The sequence below is a fragment of the Columba livia genome, chromosome 18 (assembly GCF_036013475.1).
Source record: "Columba livia isolate bColLiv1 breed racing homer chromosome 18, bColLiv1.pat.W.v2, whole genome shotgun sequence".
In the NCBI taxonomy this organism is placed as follows: domain Eukaryota; kingdom Metazoa; phylum Chordata; class Aves; order Columbiformes; family Columbidae; genus Columba; species Columba livia.
Window position 1 is genome coordinate 3,199,851 of NC_088619.1, and position 21,524 is coordinate 3,221,374.

Sequence of the window (21,524 nt, forward strand, 5' to 3'; positions counted from 1 at the left end):
AGGGGTTCCCGGGGGGGGCAGCGCCCGTCCCGCGGGGCTGCGGGGACGCTTCTAGGCAGGCTCCGCGCTAAACAGCCCCGTTGCTAGGGCAGGGGGGCATTTCCAGACAGGCGCTGCGGTAGACAGACCCGTTGCTACGGCTGCGGGGCCTTCCAGGCCGGACCCCGCGCGGCGCAGCCCCTGTCGCCATGGGAACGGGCCCTTCCAGTGCGGGCGGCGCGCAGCATGGCGGTGCTGTTGAGCGCGGCGCTGTGCGGCGTCCGGAGCGGACGGGCGTTCGGCACGGCCGGTGAGTCCCGGGCCGGGAGCCCCGGTTCCCCCGGGCGGGCAGCGGGAGCCGCTTGGGGCGTGCGGGGAGAGCGCTCGGGCGGCGGAATTGCTGGCGTGGCCGGCTCGGGGGGGCGGGGGCGGCTCCGGCTCTTCCCGGGCTCTCGCGGCCCCGTCTCTTGCGCTCTGGAGAAAGCGGGAACTCTCTGGAAACGGAGAGATGGACTGAGCAGCAGAGGCAATGCTGCTGTGCGGCGGCATTCTTTATTTCATCAGCGCCGGGCAGCACGGGTAGAGTCTTGAATCTGGGCAGGAACAACCCAGGTTGCAGTATAAGCTGGGGAATGACCTGTTAGAGAGCAGCGTAGGGGAAAGGGACCTGGGGGTCCTGGGGACAGCAGGGTGACCATGAGCCAGCACTGGGCCCTTGTGGCCAGGAAGGCCAGTGGTACCTGGGGTGGGTTAGAAGGGGGTGGTCAGTAGGTCAGAGAGGTTCTCCTGCCCCTCTGCTCTGCCCTGGGGAGACCACACCTGGAATATTGTGTCCAGTTGTGGCCCCTCAGTTCCAGCAGGACAGGGAACTGCTGGAGAGAGTCCAGCGCAGGGCAACAAAGATGCTGAAGGGAGTGGAGCATCTCCCGTGTGAGGAAAGGCTGAGGGAGCTGGGGCTCTGGAGCTGGACAAGAGGAGACTGAGGGGTGACTCATTCATGGGGATCAATATGGAAAGGGGGAGTGTCAGGAGGATGGAGCCAGGCTCTTCTGGTGACAACCAGTGACAGGACAAGGGGCAATGGGTACAAACTGGAACACAGGATGTTCCGCTTAAATATGAGAAGAAACTTCTTTGGGTTGAGGGTGGCAGAGCCTGGCCCAGGCTGCCCAGGGGGTTGTGGAGTCTCCTTCTGTGCAGACATTCCAACCCGCCTGGACACCTTCCTGTGTAACCTCATCTGGGTGTTCCTGCTGCATGGGGGGATTGCACTGGATGAGCTTTCCAGGTCCCTTCCGATCCCTGACATTCTGGGATTCTGTGGATCGTCCTCCCCTCATTTTGCAGGTGGTCAGAAAGCATTTACTATGTCATTGGTTAATGATGGGTGTGTCTTTTGTAAGTTAATCACAGTACATTAATTGAGCAGCTTCTTTTCACTCTCCATTCCCAGCTGCACTCTGCAAGCGGGCAGCCCCGCTGGGGCCGATGCCCAACGAGGATATTGATGTCAGCAACTTAGAAGCACTGGAAAAATACCGCAGTTTCAGTCGGTACTTGAGGCTGGCGGAGAAGGAGAGCAGGAAGCCGCACTGGTGGCAGACGGCCCGGCAGCACAGCAGCCCCAAGCCAGGTACTCGGCCAAGGGGCTGCGCCGTGCGGGATTTTGCTGCTGGAGGTCAAGAAGGCTGTTGCTGGGGCTGCATTTTGCCCCAAAGAGCTGATGAGGGGCTTTGGCACAAGGTGGGCCCTTTTCTGATGTAGAAGTTTGCAGCGTGCACATGTTTGGCGGAACCAGATAGCAGTTTTCTGGGAGGAGGGAGGCTGGCCAGGACCTGCCAAGAGACGTGGAGCAGAGTAGAAAAGTGATACCTTGGAGTCATAGAATCGGTTGGTTGGAAAAGACTCTCAAGACCATCGAGTCCAACCGTAACCCACCCCTGGCACTGGCCCATGTCCCTGAGAACCTCATCTCCGTCTGTTCAGCCGCTCCAGGGATGGTGACTCCAGCACTGCCCTGGGCAGCCTGTTCCAACACCCACAGCCCTTTGGGGAAGAAATTGTTCCCCAGATCCAACCCTATCCTCCCCTGGGGCTACTTGAGGCCGTTTCGTCTCGTCCTAAGCCCAGTAGTGTCAGAGGAACCAGAGCTTTAGACTACCTGCAGCAAATAATCCAGTTTGTCTGCACAGCAGCCGCAGAGACCAGAGCTGCTCCTCGGCTGGGAAACCGCTGGGTCTGGGGGTGCGATGAGCTGGGGGAGGAGGAGGCGACAGACGCGTGGAGGTGCAGAGGTGGTAGAATCGAGTCTCTGCTGTCTTGGAGTTTGCGTCTCTTTCACAGCCTCTCTAATGCTCTGCAGGCATTTTGTGTTTGGGTGTTTTGGGTATTTGAATTTTTCATGTATGTGATTTTTGTCACCCCTGTCTGAAGAGCCGAAGACCGACATCAGCTTGCCGCGTGAGAAGTTGCTGCGGGCAAAGGAAATCAAGGCAAGAAAGAAGATCCTGAGGGAGAACCGCCAGAATGCCGAGATGGAAAGAGCAGCGCGGCTCCGGACTGGTCTGTGCCCTGCCACCCCCTCCCTGCCCCGGCTGTGCTGGGTCCCCCGGTGTCACCTCCAGCGTTTCCCTCTCCTCGCAGCGCTGATCCCCCTCGATGAGGTCAGAGCTGAGTGGGAGAAGAGCAGCGGCCCGTTCCACAAGCAGCGAGTGGCCGAGCACTGCGGGGTGTTTCGTGACTTATTCCGAGGGGCCACGTTCACCCCTTGGGTCACCTTGAGGGTGGAGTACAGCCAAGAAGATGAGCACGTCGTGCCGGTCTACTATGGGAACATGGTGACTCCATCAGAGGTGTGTGGGGGAGCTGGGCACAGCTTTGGCCCCACGGGAAGCCTCTGTGGTTTTCTCAGACGCTTCTGATGGGCATTGTCCGCCCCAGGGGATTTTGTTTAGATGGGTATTTCCTCTGTGATGATCAAAACATGTTTCTTGGACGTGATAAAGACAGAGCTTTGCAACAGGATGGTTGTCTGTCAGCAGGCTGATGTTTATTAAGGCTCTGGGGGCTTTCAGGTGGAGCTGGATGACTTGGTGTGGTGGCCCTGCCTGGTCTGTGCTGTGTCCTGGCCGTGCCCGTGACCAGTTTGTGTTCTTTGCTGTGGAAATCATGACCTTAATGGTTCCTTAATGGAACCTGTTGTTTCAGTGACTGACATTCTGTTTGTGTTGCTTATTTAGGCTTCCAGTCCCCCCGCAGTGTCATACGAGGCAGATAAAGGCTCCCTGTGGACTTTGTTGCTCACAAATCCGGGTGAGTAGCAGGTTCTTTAAAAAGAACACATTTAAACAGGATTGTTTCCCTCTGCTGTTGGTTCGCTCCTGTTTCTTTTGGCTGCACAGGCAGAGAGGATGCCATAACTTCTGAGCAGGGATGTGTTACATATGCAGGAAAGATTGTAGCCTCCCCAGACCTCTAGCAGTTGAGAGATGAGACAGGACCGGTGTCACAGTGTAATGGAAGCAATTCCCTGACTCCCGGCCTTCGTTTCCCCCCAGACTCCTCTCCCTCAGCAGTCTGCCTGGCAGGTGCCTTAGTTGCCACTGCTCGCTCTGGGAAACCGAGGCACAGTGAAGCAACTGACCAAGAAGTCCCTTTAATCTTGGAATTACATCTGTTGGGTTCTTTGCTCCTCATTTTAAGCTCATTCCTATAAGAATGAGTTACTTTTCTGCTAGGAAAGGATTGCTGGGCGGTCTTGAGCTGCGCCGTTGAAGTGGGTCTGGGGGTTCTCACTTTGGGGGGGGATGCAAACACCAGCCTCAAGTTGTGCCAGGGGAGGTTCAAATTGGATATTAGGAAACATTTCTTCATGGAGAGGGTTGTACAATACTGGAACAGGTTGCCCAGGGCAGTGGTGGAGTCACCATCCCAGGAGGAGTGTAGAGGAGGTTCTTGTGGACATGGGTTAGTGCCAGAGTTGGGTTATGGTTGGACTCGTTGATCTTGAGGATCTCTTCTGACCCAAACGATTCTATGATCCTATCATGAAGTCGCCTTTCTCTGTTGCAGATGGACATTTAAGAGACACGCACTCCGAGTACCTGCACTGGCTGGTGTGAGTACCGCACGGCAGAGCCGCGCTGCTGAGCTTGGGGAAAGCCCCGGCGGAGCGGGCAGAAACTCCTTCAACAGAACTGGGAATAAGGATTTGCTGAGACTGTTCTGTGGGTTCTCTGGTGCTCCTGCCAGTAGCTTCTTCACACCCATGTTCTAGGTCCTGCTAAAGATGCGGGAGTTCAGGTGTTGCTGCTGTTTGGCTTTCAAAATGGCTGAGTGTGATTTTTCTTCCGGTAAAAACAGCCTCTACTGTCTGTTTGCTTGTCGGACAGGGTGTAGGTTATGTCACAATGTAGCCCAGAGTGATGTGCAATCCTGGGGGAATGTGCTGGCCCTAACCGGGGGGAATGAATGGATATATAGTGAAGTAAACTTGTGTGTGTTCAGGACGAACATCCCAGGCAACGACATCCAGTCGGGTAAGGAGATCTGCCATTACCTGCCCCCCTTCCCCGCCATGGGCACTGGCTACCATCGCTTCATCTTCCTGCTCTTCAAGCAAGACCGCCGCGTTGATTTCAGTGAGGATGTTCGGCCCACGCCCTGGTAATTGAGGCTTTTGCTGGGCTGTTCATGCTCTCTTGGCCAGGCTGTTCTTGCATGTTCTGATGACATGGTCATTACTGCTGGAGGAGAGCAAGTTCCTTTTAGTCTGCATGGTTGTTCAGGGCTGCTCTGAGTTTGTGTGTTGCCTGAAGCCACAATCCCAGCCCTGCAAGCACTGTGCTGTCCTGTTGCTTTAAACCAGGCTGTTAAGAAAGTGTTTTTTTTCCTGCCTGGAGCAGAAACGTGCAGAGAGCTGGAGAAGCTGGGAGAAGTTTTGACGTGCCTTCCTTTTCCACCTCTGTTTTATAGCCTCTGGGGTGCTGTGGGGAAGTAGTTGCCTGCTAAAGTGCTGCAAGAAAAGAGAATCACCTCAGCTCTTGTGCTTGTGTCTTGTTTCCAGCCACAGCCTCAAGATGAGAACCTTTAGCACGTTTGACTTCTACAGAAAGCACGAGGATGCCATGACCCCGGCAGGGCTGGCGTTTTTCCAGTGCCAGTGGGACAGCTGCGTTTCCTGGGTCTTCCATCAGCTCCTCAGTGAGAAATGGCCCGTGCGGGGGGCTGGGGGAGCCGTGACGCAGCCCTGGGGGGAGGCACAGGGCCGGTGAACGAGCTGTGCCCGTGGGCTCCTGCTGGTCCCCGCACTGGTCTGGGAGCTGTTACAGCACAGCCTGGGCGCTTATGGAGCCGTCCTGCCCCAAACTAACAGCAGTCTGAGGAAACAACCTCTTAAACGCCCATTTTGAATGAGCATTTTCAAATAACACTGAGACCCTTCACCACGGCGTGCTCTACCAGCCCCGGTGGGTGTGGGGGGGCCCTGGGGTTTGGGTCTGCACTGTCTCACTATCGCTCTCTGTCACCCCTTTACAGATATGAGAGAGCCCGTGTTTGAATTTGTGCGGCCGCCTGTTTACCATCCTCCCCAGGTGAAGTTCCCACGCCACCAGCCCCTGAGGTACCTGGACAGGTACCGAGACAGCAAGGAGCCCACCTACGGCATTTACTAGGGCTGGGCCTCCCCTCGAGGTGCTCAGCTCTGCGCTGGCTGGAAGGGCTGGGCTTATCCTTCCTTGGAAAAATCATTAAATGAACCCAGATCAAGTATTCAGTGCTCCTTTCATTGAGCCTTTCCCTTCTATACTGCCCCAGGATGTGTTTTTGCAGAGCTGGAAGCTGACCTGCATTTGTTCCTGTTAAAGGCAGCAACTCCTTTGCCGTCCCAGCCCTCCAGGAACCGGGTCTTGGAGGAAAACACCCAAACTGCAGCACAACCTGGCAGCAAAAACCACGGGAAAATCCAGTTTTCCTCAAGGGCCTCAAATCCCTAACCCCAGCAACCTTTCCTGCTGACACTGCTGGGTTTCTGTGCTGTGTTCCCCAGAATAAGGCTCAAGGGAGCTGCTGGGGAAAATGGCAGCCAGAGGGGTTGGTGTCCCAATGCCTGACAACCTTTGCTGTTAAGCAGTTCCCCAGATCCAACCTCAACCTCCTCTGGTGCAACTTGAGGCCGTTTCCTCTGCTCCTGGCGCTTGTTCCTGGGGAGCAGAGCCTGACCCCCCTGGCTCCAAGCTCCTTTCAGGCAGTTCAGAGATCAGAAGGTCTCCCCTCAGCTCCTGTTCTCCAGCTGAACCCCCAGGTCCCTCAGCCGCTCCATCACACTTGTGCTCCAGCCCCTCACCAGCTCCTTTCTCTTCTCTCAACTCGCTCCAGCACCTCAAGGAATTTCTTGGCATGAGATGCCCAAAACTGCCCCAAGTATTTGAGGTTTGGCTTCCCCAGTACCCAGTCCATGGGTCGGTCCCTGCCCTGGTCCTGTTGTCCATGGGGCTGTGTGGTTCTGCAGGGGCTGGATGGGACAAATCCCCAACATTCGGTGTCAGGATGAGGCTTCCCGGGCTCAGGCCAGGTTGGGGTCACTCCGGGGAGGGTTTGTTGCCAGCAGCAGGCAGACAGGAGTGTGTCAGGGCTGTGATGCCAGGTACTGTGCAGGTCCCTTTGCAAACCCCACAGCGTCTGGTGGGAAAACAGAGATTGGAGAGGGGTTTGGGCCGTACCCAGTTCTTTGGTGTTTGATAAGCATTCGCCATGTCCAATGACCGGACTGAAATTGCTGATCATCTGGAGGATGAGCAGTTCCCATCCACCCTCATGGGGAAGAGGCAACATCCCAGCTGGGGGGCACCAGCAGCTCCAGACCGTGGCAGCTCCGCAGAGGCCGTCTCGGGGCTTTTTTCAGTGCACCCTGGAGTTCGTGGTGGTTGTTTTTATTAGGGTGTCCAAAGCCCGTTTTAAGTTGTCTGAGAGCACCCCCTCCTGGGCATGGCAGAAAAGCACCGAGGAGAAAACTGAAGGAAGAGCTGCTGCTGGGTGTTCTGGGCCATCTTGCCTAAATCAGCGTCTTGAAGGTGGCTCTGCATCCTGCCAGGTGCCTGACAGGCGGTACGGAGACACCCAGAAGGAAAGGACACTGCTTTTCCCTGCTGGGAAACAAAAGGGAAAGGGAAAGGGAAAGGGAAAGGGAAAGAAAAGGTCGGGTGGGGCTGCTGCGGGTGGGACAAGGGCTGCTGTGAGCCCGAGGACCAGGACGCGGTGGCCGTGGCCACCAGGCCATGTCCACCTTCCACCCTGCTCACAGCCCTGCACAGCTTCCCAATGCCTTTCTGGAGGTTTCTGATGGGGTGGGGAGGCAGGGGGTGCTCGGCTGGCCGGGGGGCAGCTCTGGAGTCTCCCAGACGCCTCACCCTGGCACCGAAGCTGCTGCTGCCCATCCAGGCCCCCTGCAGTGAATCAACCTCGTGACTTGTCTGATTGTATTTTGGATCTTGGCATGGCCTGCAGTGACCTGCGACGAAAAATGAGGTGTCACCAGCTACAATGTAGCTCTCAAAAGACATCCTTCTGCTTGATGAACCGCAGGGAAAGGCATCCTAAACCAGGCACCTTGACCTTGTTTTCAGCCCAGGTTCCCAGTGCTGGTGCACACGGGAGCCAGTCACTGCACATCTGCCACCAAGGGGAATCGCCTCCGAGGCCAACTGTGCCATGGGGAAAGGAAAGGGTGAAACATCAGAAGAGTTTGATTTAGTACACAACACGGATAAAGCCATTCTCTCTGCCATTAAAACTGAGGGTATTTAATTCAGTAAAGTGAGATTTCATTCCCCATGACTTGGCTGGTTGTATTTTGAATCTGGGCACGGGCTGCAGTGACCTGCAACGAAATACGAGGTGTCACCAGCTACAATGTAGGTGTTAAAGTGGGAAAGGCAGGAGGGAGCCTCAGCATCTCCCATCCCGTGGATAACTTCATCACAAAGGACCAGGGCGGCGCCCGCTGGCTCCTGGGGCGGCTGTTGCCGGGCAACAGAGACACTATATTGTCCCCTGTCACCTGTGCCCCTCGCCCATTTGGTCACTGGCCGTGGTGGGATCACTTGCCGTGGTGGGATCACTTGCCGTGGTGGGATCACTGTGGTGGTGGACTCATTTTGGCAGTTGGACCACTTTTGGTGGTGGGATCACATTTGGTGGTTGCATCACTTTTGGTGTTGGGATCACATTTGGTGGTTGCATCACTTTTGGTGGTGGGATCACATTTGGTGGTTGCATCACTTTTGGTGTTGGGATCACTTTTGGTGGTTGAACCGCTTTTCGTGGTTTGGTCACTTTCGGCACTTGGATCGCTTTGGTGACTGGATCGCTTTCATCACTCGGATTGCTTTTGGAACTTGGATCTGTTTTGGTGACTGATCGCTTTCTGTGGCAAGAAGGAGCAGGAGAAAGGCTGCTGGCTGTCCATCCCTCCAAGATCACCTCCGGACAGAAAAGCTCCTGTCTCCCTACTTCGGGTTCAGTGTTTCCACGCAGAACAGCAGCGATGGCCACACGCAGTCTGTTGGAAATGCTGGACGCTGCCATCGGGACACCCCAAGTTGGGGTTGTGGATTTCGTGGCGCTCCACAAGCTGCTGAAAGCCATGATCATCGGGCAGCAGGGTCAGCAGGAGGTGCAGTGCGGCCTGGCAGAGGACATGCGGGCCATGCAGAAGGCGCACTCTGGCATGGCAGAGGACATGCGGGAGATGAAGGAGGCGATGCAGGAGGCGCATTCTGGAATGGCACAGGACATCCAGGAGATGAAGGAGGCGCATGTCGGCCTGGCAGAGGACATGCATGCCCTGCAGGAGGCGCATTCCGGCCTGGCCGAGGACATCCAGGAGATCCAGGAGACACTTGGCCTGGTGAGCATCCCCTGGTGCCCTGGGAGGGAGCTGGGCCCTCGTCCCTCCCGGCTCCTGCTGCCCTGTCACACTGTGCCCGTGCCCCACGGCCATCGGTGTCACCAGCGTGAAGGGCAGCAGGAGGGAAGAGTGGGAAGGGTGTCCCAGGAGTTGCTAAGGCACTTTTGAACTAGAGAGCTCTCAAAACAGATCCATGGGAGGGGAAGGAGGGGAGATAAAGCTCTGCCCGTGCAATTCAGCCGCGGCTCCCAGGCACAGCCCTGCCCAGCGTCCCTCTGTCTCCTGCCCCAGTTCATTTGGGGATACTCTTTAAATCCCGCTCCCACATCTGAACGGGTGTCCCTCTCCTCACCCAGCTCCAGGGGAAGCCCCAGGACCCTGCCGGGCTGCGCAGGGACAGGAGGCGGCTGCGTCCCCCGCTCCCTCGGGGACACCAGCCCTCCTGCCTCGGGGCACAGCCTGTGGGGTGGGGTGCTGGGCAGTGATGCTGGGGGTCCCATCCCTGGATGTCCCATCCCCCCAGCTCCATGGCCGGGCTGACTCCATGATCCCTTTGCATTTGGGCTCTCATGTTCAACACGAGTTTGGCCCCGTGAGATGATGATTTGGGGACAGGGACTGGGGACATGGCGGGGGGTTCTGGGGTCTGTCCTCACGGCTGCCCAGCTGCCAGTAAACCTGCTGCCCTTTGCATCTTCTTCCCAGGAGGGCGGTGGGGGCCAGTCTGCCCCCTCCGAGCCCACCCAGGTGGCCATGGACAGCCAGTCCAGGAGGAGCTCAGCACTGGGGCCGAAGGGACGTGGAACACAGCCTGGGATGGAGACCGGCAAGGGGACTGCAGGGTCTGGCTCCCTGGGGATGCAAGCAGGGACACAGGGGGAACCAGCGACCCCTGTTAAGTTGCCAGGCGCTCCCTCTGATCACACGAGGTCTATTGGTGCCGGTGCCACCACCCCGGGGATGCAGCCAGGATCACGGGGCACCCAGGCCACCACCCGCCTGGGGACACAGCCAGGGGCCCCTGACACCCAGGCCAGCACCTCAGGGATGCAGCCAGGATCCCCTGGGACCCACACCACCACCCCTGGGGTGCAGCCTGCGTCCTCCAGATCCCAAGCCACCATCCCAGGCGATGCCCAAGAGCCGGCCAAGCCCTGGGGCTCCACCAGCACCTCCAGCTACGAGTCGGAGATGCGGGAGGTTCTCTCACAGGTTGGGCAGCTCGGCAACGTCTACGCTGGTCTGAAGGAGGAGGTGGAACAGCTTAAATCTACAAAAGCAGAACGTGCAGATCTTGAGAACGTGCGCCAGCTTTTCCCGAAGGGAGGTGAGAGCACGGGGGTGCTGGCGGGGGTTTTTTGGTGTGGGGACACCCTGGGTCAGGGGCTCGTCATGCTCAGAGACCCCCTCACCAACAGCACATCCCCTTGCACCATGTCCCTCTAGGCCGGCAGAGCATCACCAGCATCCTGGCCGACCTCAAGTGCCAGATGTCCTTCCTACAAGACATGGCCAGGGCCCTCCGCGGGGAGGAGGAGAAGGTGAGCCGGCAGCAGTCCCCGAGGGGCTGCGGGGATGCCAGTTTGGGCAGGGAGGGGGCAGCCGAAGGGTCCCCGTGCCGGAATGACACAGGGGGCTGTGCCCTCACTGCCCCCACTGCCGTTCCCAGATCAGCAAGGTGGAGGATGCTCCCAGAAAGATGAGGGGGGCTGGAGCCGGCAGAAAAGCAGACGGCAGCAGCCAGATGACCCGACAGCCGCGGTAAAAGGATGGGAGAGGGTTTCCTACCCCGCAGGGCTGCAAGGGAGCCTGGGGTCTGGGAGCATCCCAGTTTGGGGGCCGAGGGACACCCCCACGAAGGCTAAGCCTGCCCCTGCCCCCGTCTCGCTGGCCAGGCCCAAGGGACAGAAGGTCAAGGCAGAGCGCAAGGAGCTGGGGAAGCAGCAGGAGCCGACCCAGGCCGAGCTGGAGCAGTTTGCGGCTGAGTACGTGAATAACTTGGTGATGGAGACAGCGCAGCAGCTGCAGGCAGAGGTGAGGCCCGGGGGCAGCGCTCCCAGCCCCCGCTGGCTAGGGAGGGTCCTGGCGGGGTCCCAGCCACGTCCCCTGGCTGGATGGGGCCGTGGAGCATCCACGGCACCTGGGCTTGTGGGCGGCATCCAGCCCGGCTCAGAGCTGATTCCTCCTCCCCTGCCAGCAGCCGGACGAGCCGAGGGCGACGGATCAGAGCGGGGGACACGAGCACGCAGGGTGCCACTTCTGCAGCCCGGACACCAGGGTGCTGCTGGGGAAGCTCCTCCAGCGCTGCAAGAAGCTCGAGGAGCAGATGGAGTCCCTGGCCCAGAAGGCGGGCGGCAAGGTGGACAATTATCCAAAGTGGAGGAGACAGGTAAGGAGATGCGGTGTAGGGGGCTTGAGCTGCCAGGACCCCCCAGGCATTTCTGCTTGGCTGTAACGTAGGGGAGCCCCTCGCTGCCCCCCTAGTTGGCTTGTCGGAGTTAGAAGAACGGAAGGGAATTAAAGCCTTGGAGCAAATGTCCTGCTTGCACTGAGAGCCCGTGGCCACCAGCCAAAATACCCTGGGTCTGTCCCCGTGGGGCAGCCACCCCTTTGCTCAGCACCGCCTTGTCCTCTTAGTCCCTGCAGCAGGACGAGCAGATCAAGTGCCTCCAGGCCAGCATCATGCAGCTCCAAAAGGACTATGAGAAGTTCAGCTCGGCCCTTGCAAACCTCCAGCAGGATCGCCAGCAGGAGCAGAATGACATCAAGGTGGGTGGCTGAAAGCCCCAAGCAGAGCCCAGGCTGGGACCCCAAGGGGTCTGTCCCCCTGCCACCCTGCTCGCAGCCCTGCACAGCTTCCCAGTGCCTTTCCTGGAGGCTTCTGATGGGGTGGGGAGGCAGGGGGTGCTCGGCTGGCCGGGGGCAGCTCACGGGCTGCTGTCTGCCTTGGAAGGCTCTGTCCCAGGCCCTGGAGAGAATCAAGAAGCAGAAAGCAGACAAGGAGGAGCTGCTGGTGCTGGGAATCGATGAGGTACGGGCTCGAGGGGCCCTGGTGTTTTGGGCCAAGGGTGTTTTGGGCAGAGTGACAAACACCCCTTGTCCCTTGGGTGCTGGCTGGCAGAACCAGCCAGGTAGGGGGAGGATTTCCAGCCCGGCTGCAGGTCCCAAGCCAGGTCCCTCTGTCACTGCAAGTCCCTTCGGCTGGCGGGACCAACCCCACAGGGGTGATGGGGTGAACAGGGCCAAGTCTCCCACTCCTGTTGTCACTCCATCCTGTCTGCAACCACTCTCCTGTCTTTCCCCATTGCTAGAAAGCAGACAAAGACAAAGTCAGTCGCAGCCAGTTTGAGGCGTGCGTGGAGCAGCTGAACAAGGTGATGGAGGAGGTGACGGTCCAGGAGAAGTTCTTGCACCGGTTCCAGCAAGAGCTCCAGAGGCAGATGGACTGCAAGGTGAGGGCTCGTCCCCTCCACGCAGCACTGGCACCCTGGGGGCCTGGCAGCCTAAGGCAGGATCCTTGCGAGGGTCCCCCCTCCCGGCTGTGCCCCCGGGGACCGCCATGTCCCATCCTGGGGTAGCTGGCTGAGGGTGTCACCCGTCCACAGCTGGACCGCCGGGAGCTGGGGGCATTCCAGCAGCAGCAGGAGGAGCGGTGGAAGAGCCTCAGCAGGCAGCTCCATGAGAAGGCGCTGCAGGCAGAGCGTGACAGTGCCGCTGGGATTAGGAAGTGAGTGCGATGGGGACAGTGGTGGCTTTGGCAGTGCTGGCCCTGTTCCTGCTGGCTGTCCCGGCTCGTGCCGGTGTGGTACCTGGCGTGGACGCCATGTGGGCAGCGCCCCTGGGGATGCTGAGCAAGTGGCTGTGCCTTGTGCTCTTGCCAGCTGCAGCTTCGCAGCGATAGAGGCGGCACAATGAGGGGGCACGTGTGGGAGGAGCCCTCCTGAACCAGTCTTGGGGGGTGGGTGCAGAGGCTTTTTGTGGCTGGTGTGCAGGTGGGGCTGTGCCCCCCAGGAGCTCCCCAGCCCTTTTCTCCCCCCTCCAGGCAGCTGCTGCCTGGTTTCCATTGCCTGTCCTGTGACCGGCCCCTCAACATGCTGGCGCCTGGACCGTGAGTAACTGCCCCCCGAACAGGGAGCACCCCCCGACCCCTCCCTGGCATCGAGTGACACATGGGGTGCCACCTGCCGGGCACTGAGCACCCCCATGTCCTGTCCCACAGGGAGCGGACGGGCGAGTGCAGATACCCCACTGTTCCGCGGAGCTGTGGGGGCCCACACACTGTCAGGCCCCCGCGCTTCCAGCCCCAACCGCCCAGCACCCCACGGCCATCCCAACCCAGTGCCCGCCGCCCCAACAAGGTAGGGATGGCAGAGGTGGGGAGGGGGATGCTGAGCCTGCGGGGGTGATCTGTGCCTCAGTTTCCCCGGGGAGAGCTGGCTGGGGGAGGGTTGCTGGGGGACGTGGAATGGGGCCCCGTGTTTGGGTCACACGCTCTCCCCTTCCCAGAAGGACGCGATGCATCTGTCGGGCCAGGACGGCACTGATGGGAACCAACCGAACAAGCAGCCGTCTGTAACGGAGAGCCCTGGGCTGCCCTCAAGGCAAAGGGGGATGCCAGACACCACAACCTCGAGCAGCCAGCCAAGTATGGCCCTGTCAGGGCACCGGGGGGCAGAGGACACCCCGCTGTCTGGGGGGACGGGTCTGTGCCCACAGCTGGGCAGGGTTGGACGGGGGTCTGGGGTCTGGGCTGGGCTGTGGGGGCAGCACTGGCTGCTGGGGCAGCCGGTCCCTGTGGTGGAGCTGGAGGGAGCTGGGGCAACATGTGGGGTGGTGCTGGGCAGTGTGGGACAACAGCCTGTGTGCTTCAGGGTGGGGGCAGGACCCTGTTGGTGGGTGTCTGTGGCTGACCCTGCCCCTCGCCCCCAGGCACCGCCTCCCCGCTGCTGTTAGCCGTGCTGAAGTGCCAACCAGCCTCATCTCCCGGACGCCTCACCCAGGCACCGAAGCTGCTGCCACACCGCATTAAATCAGCGCCCTGACAGCCGGGCAGGACGGGGGTCCCGGCCCCGGTCCCACCGCCCCGGGCGCTGAGCAGGCAGCAGCTGCAATAAATGGCGATGGGCAACCAAGCGCCGGTGTGGTCTGAGTGGGGGTCCCTAGGGCAGGATGGCAGAAAGCCCCGCTGTGTTTGCTTTTTCAGGAGAAAACTAAATGCTAAAAAGGCTCTTTGGGGGTGCCCAGAGGTGGATCCAGTGGTATCCAGGGTCCCCCCAGAGGGATCACGGGTAGCAAACCAGTGGGCTCCAGGGCAGAGCCAGCAAAGGCCCATCCCGCACCCCGGGTGGGGCTGAGGTGCCCATGGGCTTCAGAAGCACCCCCTGGCACTAACTGGGGGGATGGGGTGAGGGGGGAACCAGGGGGCTGTGCAAGAAGCCGGGCTGGCTGTCGGCAGCCGGTCGAGCAGCAGCAGGTGCCGAGCTGCAAGGCCGGGCAAGGCCGAGCTTTCACAGGAGTTCTGGTTGACAACAGGTTGACCATGAGCCAGCAATGTCTCCTGTGGCCAAGAAGGTCGATGGTACCTGGGGTGCGTGAGGATGAGGAGGAGTGTGGCCAGCAGGTTGAGGGAGGTGAATCCTCCCCTTCTGCTGTGCACTCGTGAGGCTCCATCTGAGTTGTGTGTCCAGTTCTGGCACCCCACTTTAAGAAGGACAAGGAATTACTGGGGAGAGTCCAGCGGTGGGCTACAAGGATGCTGAAAGAAGCATCTTTCTGATGAGGAAAGGCTGAGAGAGCTGGGGCTGTTGAGCTGGAGAAGAGAAGCTGAGAGGGATGTGATCAATGGGATCAATATCTCAGGGTGGGTGTCAGAGGATGGACCAGACTCTGTTCAGTGGTGCCCAATGCCAGGGTGAGAGGCAACGGGCACAGACTGAGACACAGGAGGCTCCATCTGGACAGGAGCAGAAACTTGTTTGCTGGGAGGTGCCAGAGCCTGGCCCAGGCTGCCCAGAGCGGGTGTGGAGTCTCCTTCTCTGAGACATTCAAAGCCCCTGGACCCAGCTGTGTGATCTGCTCTGTGACCCTGCGTGAGCAGGGGCTGGACCGGGGGATCTGCAGAGGTCCCTTTAACCCAACCCATCTTGTATTCTGTGAAGTTAAGACACAAACTGGTAGCAAAGCATCTTTTATTGATTAACTGTGCTTTAGTATTGTGTTTGTCTAAAGAAGAAACTGAGTAATGGACACAGCTGGGTACTGTGGAGAAATATCTTCTGGGCTTTTAAGAACAGTAGGGGCCTGGGGAAAGACTAAGCAAGTACCTGTTATTGTTCAGACATAAATGGGATCATGTTGCAGTGCCCAGGGGACAGCACAGTTACTGCTGTGGTAAGACTGCACAAGATCCCCTTGCTACTTTTCATAGAAGTAAAGATGGGTCTTTTATTTATAAAATAATGAGCCACTTCTCACACTAAGGTACTAATGAAATGCAAATACAGCAGTGTTCGGAGATGACAGCACACAAGCTACAGCTCCAGGTGGTGGATGTAAGTACGGTGGTGTTGTGGAGCAACTTGATAGTGGATGGTGAAAGGGATCTGCTTGTGCCTGCAGTAGAAAAATGACCCAGGTCTGTGCTCATGAGCTTCTCTGCTGAGTGAGCGGGGGAAAATTGCTTCTGGGGAGCCTGAGATGTTCTGGTCTGAGGGAAACCTGGCTGTAAGGAGGGACACTGGTGTGAAATTCCCGTTGTTGAACCACAGAACAGTTGGGGTTGAAGGGACATTCCCAGCTCCCCCAGCTCCCCCTGCCATGAGCAGGGACATCTTCACCAGCTCAGGTTGCTCAGAGCCCCGTCCAGCCTGGCCTGGGATGTCTCCAGGGATGGTTCATCCACCACCTCTCTGGCCAACCTGGGCCAGGCTCTCACCACCCTCAGGGACAACAATTTCTTCCTCATGTCCAGCCTGAATCTCCCTCCTTTAGTTTAAACCATCACCCCTTGTCCTATCACAACAGGCCCTGCTCAAAAGTCTGTCCCCATCTTTGTCATCAGCCACAATAAGGTCTCCCTGCAGCTTCTCTTCTCCAGCTGAACCCCCCAGCTCTCTCAGCCTGTCCTCCCAGCAGAGCTGTTCCAGCCTCGGGTCATTCCTGTGGCTCCTCTGGCCCCTCTCCAGCAGGTCCATGTGTGTCCTGTGCTGAGGACCCAGAGCTGGACCAGCACTGCAGGGGTCTCACAGAGTGGGGCAGAGGGGACAATCCCCTCCCTGCACCTGCTGCCCACAGGGCTGGGAGGCAGCCCAGGATTTGATCGGCCTTTGGGCTGCAAGTGCACATTGCCGGCTCATAGAATCATTTTGGCTGGAAGAGACCTTTAAGATCAAATCCAACCATAACCTAACTCTAGCACTAACCCATGTCCCTAAAGAGCCCCATCTCTGTGTCTTTTTAAACCCCTCCAGGGATGGTGACTCCACCTCAGCCACTCCCCATCACACTGGTGCTCTAGACCCTCATGTCCCATCTTTCATCCCTCAGCACCCCCAAGTCCTCCGCAGGGCTGCTCTCAGGCCCTCCAGCCCCAGCCTGTGTTGGCAGCCGCGGTTGTCCGGGGCAGCTGCGTGTCCCAGGCGAGCTGGGTCCCGCCCCGGCCCGCCCCCGGCTCCTCGCAGTGTCCCTTCGCCCGGGCAACGCGGCTCCTCCCCGCAAACACCCGCCGGTGCCGGCCGGATGGAGCAGGCGGCGGAGCCGGTGCCCGGGGCCGGGCGGCTGTGCCGGTGCGCGGCGCGGGGGCTGGGGGTGCCGGCGGAGCGCTGGGAGCGCTGGGCGGGCGGGGAGGCGGCGGGGCCGCTGCTGCGGAGGTTCCTGGCGGGGGCGGCGGGGTCCGCGCTGCTGCTCTGGCGGGGCCCGGCCGGGGAGCTGGAGCTGGGGCCGCCCCCGCCGCCCCCCGCTGGCCGCCGCAAGGGGCTGTTCTTCCTGCGGGCCCCCGGCGCCGGCCCCGGGGAGCTGCTCTGCGGGGACCTGCCCGCCGATGCCCTGCGGCACTTTGCCGCCCTCGTGGAGGAGGTGAGGATGAGGGGCCACGGGGACAGGCTCAACATGAGGAGAACCTTGTTTGCTGGGAGGTGCCAGAGCCTGGCCCAGGCTGCCCAGAGCGGGTGTGGAGTCTCCTTCTCTGAGACATTCAAAGCCCCTGGACCCACCTGTGTGATCTGCTCTGTGACCCTGGTGAGCAGGGGTTGCACTGGGGGATCTGCAGAGGTCCCTTCAGCCCCCACCAGGCTGGGATCCTGTGAGGCCTGGGCAGTGCCAGAGGTGCAGGGGGAGCCCTGGCACCCATGAGTACCGGGTGCCCCTCGCACATGGCAGCGGGGAAGGTGTCCCCTCCTACAGACAGGCTCCTTGGCCTCCCTCTCTTCGCTGCTGATGCACTTGTACCCTTAACTCTGCCCTTTGCAGTACCATAGGCAGCTTTAGAACTCCTATAAACTACCTGAATGCTTATCCACATCAGCTCTGTCTATTGGTGGGGTTCTTGTGGGACTGAACTACCGGCAGGTGCTGGAGGGGACATCTGCAGGTCACCTGCTTCAAACCCCCGCTCAAGCAGGGCCATCCAGAGCCAGTTGCCCAGGGCCATGTCCAGGTAGCTCTTCAGTGTCTCTAAGGATGGAGACTCCACAACCTCTTTGAGCAACCTGGGCCAGTGTTCCATTACTCTCGTAGTGAAAAAGCGTTCTGTGATGTTCAGGAGCCTCCTGTAGCTCAGTGTCCGGTTTCCTCAGGTGGGCTGATGTTTTCTTAAAGAGATCGTCAAGAGGTTCGAGTGCTTTCGCTTTGCTGTGTTATTAGCCTGAACTGTACAATGTTGTCTCGGTTTGTTCCTGATGGCTCCTCACCTGGAGAAGTCTCAGGAATGAGGCTGTAATGGGAAAGTAGAGGAGCTGCTTGACTCAAGAAGCTCTGGTCATGCTGTTTGGTATGTGAAGATGGTGACTGATAGATTGGATTCCCAAGAGCAGGCTGCCAGACTGGTTGTCCTGGTTTTGTGGGAAAACGCATTATTTATACGGGGAGTTTTGTTTTGATGAGCCCCGTGGTCTTGCTAAGTCTGCACAAACATCAGTTTTGCATCACGGCCGGCGAATAGCATTGCAAACACCATCTGCTATGGGGACATGATGGGGTAGGAACACTTTAGCAGATCCTGTTAATTCCTGTGTGCTGGATGCCTTCGGGAGCCGGGATTGTGCGTCCCAGCTGCGCGTTTGCAGGCTTTGCTCTCCCCCTGTGCAGACATGCGGTATTTCTGCAGGGAGCAGGTTGTGCTTGGTTTTCATCCCATTTTCCTCTCAAGCTTCACTTGAAGGCAAACGCAGCGGTGCTGCTGGGTCAGGCGGATGGGGCGGGTGTGCGCGAAGGTGAAAAAGGTCTTGAATTTCCTGGGGTTGGGATCGTGTGTTGCTCTGCCCACACTTTGTGCAGTCTTTTATCAGAGTTTTTTAGGACAGTCCCAGGAGAATTTGTCCATATGAAAGAAATAGTTTGTGTCAGGCTTTCTACGGGTCATTTAGGACATCAGGGGTAGACACAACCAAAACTGTCCTTATTCAGTGAGGGATGGCAGCTGAGCTGCGGGTCACAGCTGGTGACCTTGTCGGCTTGTCGCTTCACTCCTGCGGCCGAAGGGAGCACACCTGCTCTGTGGGCTGGGGCTTCATCCTGAGTCCAGTTATCAGTTTAACAATCAAAAAGAAAATGAGCGGCTATCATTTGCCTGGTTACAACATCACTGGCATTAGCAGTCCACGTGCTTTAAGTAATAGAGGCAAATCTTGCTAATAATGCAGCTAAAACTGCTGAAGGTGAACTCGGCAGCACCTGCCCGTGTGTTCCCTGGGGTTGCGCTCCCCCTTCCCACGGCTCCCTGGGCACAAAGGTGGCTGGTCGGGTCTTCCTTGGGTCTACGGAGCCAGCCACGGTTCCAAAGAGTCTTCAGCATCCTGAGACAGCACCGTGGAGGTGCTGAGCTGCTTTATTCCGCTTCAATTTTATGTCCTTTTGTGGCTATTTTTATGCCTTTAGTCACCGCCCCCCCCCGCCCCGAGCCCAGTAACACAAAGGGCTGTTGTTTGTCACCAGGGACAACCTGGCTTTGTCAGGCTGTTGCCACAGGCTGGTCCCAGCGCAGAGCCAGCCGGGATAGGTGACAGATACGGTGTTGCTGTCACAGCTCAGACAAGCCAGAAGCAGCTCAGGTCTGGCCAAGCCCAGACCAGCCCCACGACCCCACGCTGCTGGGTCAGTAAAAGCGCTGATAAAGGCAAAGCGCCTGTTCAGTGGGCTGCAGCTGCGCTGGGGGCCTGGGGGACCCTCACCACCAGTGGATCCCAGGAGGTACCAGCAGATCTTCCCTTGCAGCACACTGAGCTCAGCCCAGCCCTGGCAGGCTCAAAGGGCAGCCTGATGCCTGTGCCCACGGGCAGGGACACGGGGACCAAGCACCAGGGACGGCTGTGAGGACAAGGGTCAGCAGCCCACAGGGCCATCTCCAGTTGCGGGCTTGAGAGGCTGGGAGAGCCTGGGGATGGGGCTGCTCACTTTGTCTGCTGGTTTCTACCCTTCTTGGCCGCTTGGATTTGGGGGAAAGGGTGTTCTACTGTATAAAGTGGGCCTGTAGAGATGCCTGTTCATCATCAGCTGCCTTTATTTCACATGGGAACTGCTTGAGACAGCAATGAATATGGGTCTTCAGGCTTGGCCAAGCACAGACCTCAGAGCCTGGTGGCCTGTCCGTCTCCCGCTGCACTTTTTTCTCCATTGCTCTTCCGTGACTCCCGCTGTAGGTGATTGTGCCCATCCTGACGAACAAGAAGAACCATCAGGGCTGGCCACAAGTGGTGTCACAAGACATCGTGCGTCATGTCCACAACCTCAAAAGTACCGTTTTCACAGTTGTTGGCCAAGTAGACGGCAAGACCTTGCTGCCTCTCCCAGCTGGCTCAGAGGGAATCGAGGACATTGATCTGGAAAATGAGAAATCGTGAGTACCACCCCAAAATAACAGGTTCCATAAGATCCAGAGAGGCAGGTGCGTTTGTACATCATGTTGTCATCGTGTCTGGGCTGCGTGCGTGCCCCTGTGGGACCCCAGTAGATGTGTGGGTGCAGTGGAATGAATCACTCCTCAGACAGGACGTGGTGCGGGTGGGATTGTGTGAGAAGTTACCGCTTCCAAGGCAGTGGGGTGACCTGTCCTCAGCTTGCCAGCCCACTTGGTGGAGTTTCTTATTGAATTAAGCGAGTTAATGACTGTGGGGATGTAGAATAGTTTGAGGGAGAACAGTATGGGGAGAGAGAATCTTGCTGGATGTGTGGGTCTCCAGGTCAGATCCTGAACCTGAATGGATCTGATGTGACAATGACTGGCTGTGCAGAGAGGTGGTCACTGGCTCTTCATTTCCACCATTCACTTTATGAACAGTGTTGTTGCCCACACTGCTGCAGATATTCAGCCATTTTCTCCAGATTGTAATTCCTATATTAAACCAATGACAAAATCTTACAGGGTTTGAATGTTTTGTGGTTTTGAAATGTGAAGCCTTGTAAAATCCAGCTGCCCTCATGGCCATTGGAAGTAGATCCAACTGAGCAATGCACATCAACAAAGTTAACCACGTGCTCTGTTTTCTGCAGCATGGAACGGATAGATAGATCTCTGGTGTATGCCATGGAGTCGGCCATCATAGACTGGAGCCACCAGATCCAGGAGGCACTGAAGAAAGAGTCTTCAGAGCCTCTCCTGCAAGGCAGCAATCCGAACCCGAAGGTGGAACTGGAGTTCTGGAAGAACAGGTACCCAGAGCAGCCTGGCCAGTGCATGGTGCCCTGTGGTGCTCATTTTGGGTAGAGGGAGAGTGCTGGTGGTGGAGCTGCTACTTCCATGAGTTGAGAAGAACAGGCTGCCTTGGGTTTATGTAGGCTTCAGCTAAGGAAAATTGCTCCCGCACAGAAAATCATCGTGATCTGCAAAGTGCCTGGGAGGTCACTGGGCAGCTGGCTGTGTTTTAACTTCGCGCCACCACAGGGGCTACACCTCAAGGGAATTTTTTCAGAAATGCCCTTTACAGAATCCCATACTGGCTGAAGGGCCCTCTGCAGGTCCCCCAGTGCAACCCCTGCTCACGGAGGGTCACAGAGCAGATCACACAGCTGGGTCCAGGGGCTTTGAATGTCTCAGAGAAGGAGACTCCACACCCGCTCTGGGCAGCCTTATGTCACTGTTCACTAGGAACCATCCACAGGAGTAATTGCTGATGGACACCTGCTGTGGGGCCATCTGGAAATGGTGCATCTCAGCTGGCTGCTGTTCATCTGTCAGGGCCAGAGGGGCTTTAGATGCTCAGGAGCCTGGGAGTGGTGTTTCCTTCTGCCCTTTGAAAACCTTTGTGCTGTACTGGTTCAGGCTGACTTGGGGCAAAGCCCTGCTGGCTGGAGAGCTGTTGCTAGTGCCTGCAGAAACATGATGGCTTTTTTCAGCGATGTTCTGTCAGTAGCAGAGCTGCTGTCATGCTGAACTCAGCACTGTCTGTCCTGTAGGGTTTGTCTGTGCCTCCTGCAGGAGCTTTCT

At 58.3% G+C, this 21,524-nt stretch overlaps 5 protein-coding genes across 12 annotated transcripts in view; all 5 read left to right on the forward strand.

Annotated features, from left to right (window-relative positions):
• Positions 1-130: 130 nt before the first annotated feature.
• LOC102091196 (large ribosomal subunit protein mL38) lies at positions 131-5,751 on the forward strand. Of its 3 annotated transcripts, none has more exons than XM_065034490.1 (9): positions 131-289; positions 1,433-1,612; positions 2,413-2,541; positions 2,623-2,831; positions 3,219-3,291; positions 4,051-4,096; positions 4,486-4,644; positions 5,045-5,181; positions 5,518-5,751. In XM_065034490.1, exons 1-9 carry the CDS (start codon positions 226-228, stop codon positions 5,652-5,654), a joined length of 1,134 nt encoding a protein of 377 aa, XP_064890562.1. In that variant the 5' UTR covers positions 131-225; the 3' UTR covers positions 5,655-5,751. The 3 variants fall into 3 exon arrangements, with proteins under 3 accessions (XP_064890562.1, XP_064890563.1, XP_064890561.1); XM_065034489.1 differs by lacking the exon at positions 131-289 and adding an exon at positions 1,068-1,326; XM_065034491.1 differs by lacking the exon at positions 1,433-1,612 and having other exon boundaries at positions 150-289.
• A 3,750-nt stretch (positions 5,752-9,501) lies between these two features.
• LOC135575687 (corneodesmosin-like) lies at positions 9,502-10,601 on the forward strand. The gene is made up of 2 exons (XM_065034323.1): positions 9,502-10,214; positions 10,334-10,601. The coding sequence occupies exons 1-2, from the start codon at positions 9,641-9,643 to the stop codon at positions 10,588-10,590; spliced, it is 831 nt and encodes a 276-aa protein (XP_064890395.1). The 5' UTR covers positions 9,502-9,640; the 3' UTR covers positions 10,591-10,601.
• Positions 10,602-10,891: 290 nt separating this feature from the next.
• LOC135575800 (glutamine-rich protein 2-like) lies at positions 10,892-12,618 on the forward strand. Its single transcript, XM_065035175.1, has 6 exons — positions 10,892-10,921; positions 11,085-11,276; positions 11,525-11,656; positions 11,841-11,918; positions 12,199-12,339; positions 12,493-12,618. Exons 1-6 carry the CDS (start codon positions 10,892-10,894, stop codon positions 12,616-12,618), a joined length of 699 nt encoding a protein of 232 aa, XP_064891247.1.
• Positions 12,619-12,797: 179 nt separating this feature from the next.
• LOC135575688 (arf-GAP with SH3 domain, ANK repeat and PH domain-containing protein 2-like) lies at positions 12,798-14,019 on the forward strand. Its single transcript, XM_065034324.1, has 4 exons — positions 12,798-12,995; positions 13,107-13,245; positions 13,394-13,532; positions 13,817-14,019. Exons 1-4 carry the CDS (start codon positions 12,979-12,981, stop codon positions 13,927-13,929), a joined length of 408 nt encoding a protein of 135 aa, XP_064890396.1. The 5' UTR covers positions 12,798-12,978; the 3' UTR covers positions 13,930-14,019.
• Positions 14,020-16,603: 2,584 nt separating this feature from the next.
• The window catches only part of DNAH9 (dynein axonemal heavy chain 9), a 197,461-nt gene continuing 192,540 nt past the window's right edge, over positions 16,604-21,524 (forward strand). For 2 of the 6 annotated variants that reach the window (XM_065034500.1, XM_065034499.1), the window contains exons 1-3: positions 16,607-16,960; positions 19,741-19,937; positions 20,591-20,749. In XM_065034500.1, coding sequence (XP_064890572.1) covers positions 16,625-16,960; positions 19,741-19,937; positions 20,591-20,749 — 692 coding nt within the window. In that variant the 5' untranslated portion in view covers positions 16,607-16,624. Of the gene's footprint in view, positions 16,961-19,740; positions 19,938-20,590; positions 20,750-21,524 lie in introns of those variants that run through there. The other 4 variants (XM_065034504.1, XM_065034502.1, XM_065034498.1 and 1 more) reach the window with 4 other exon arrangements.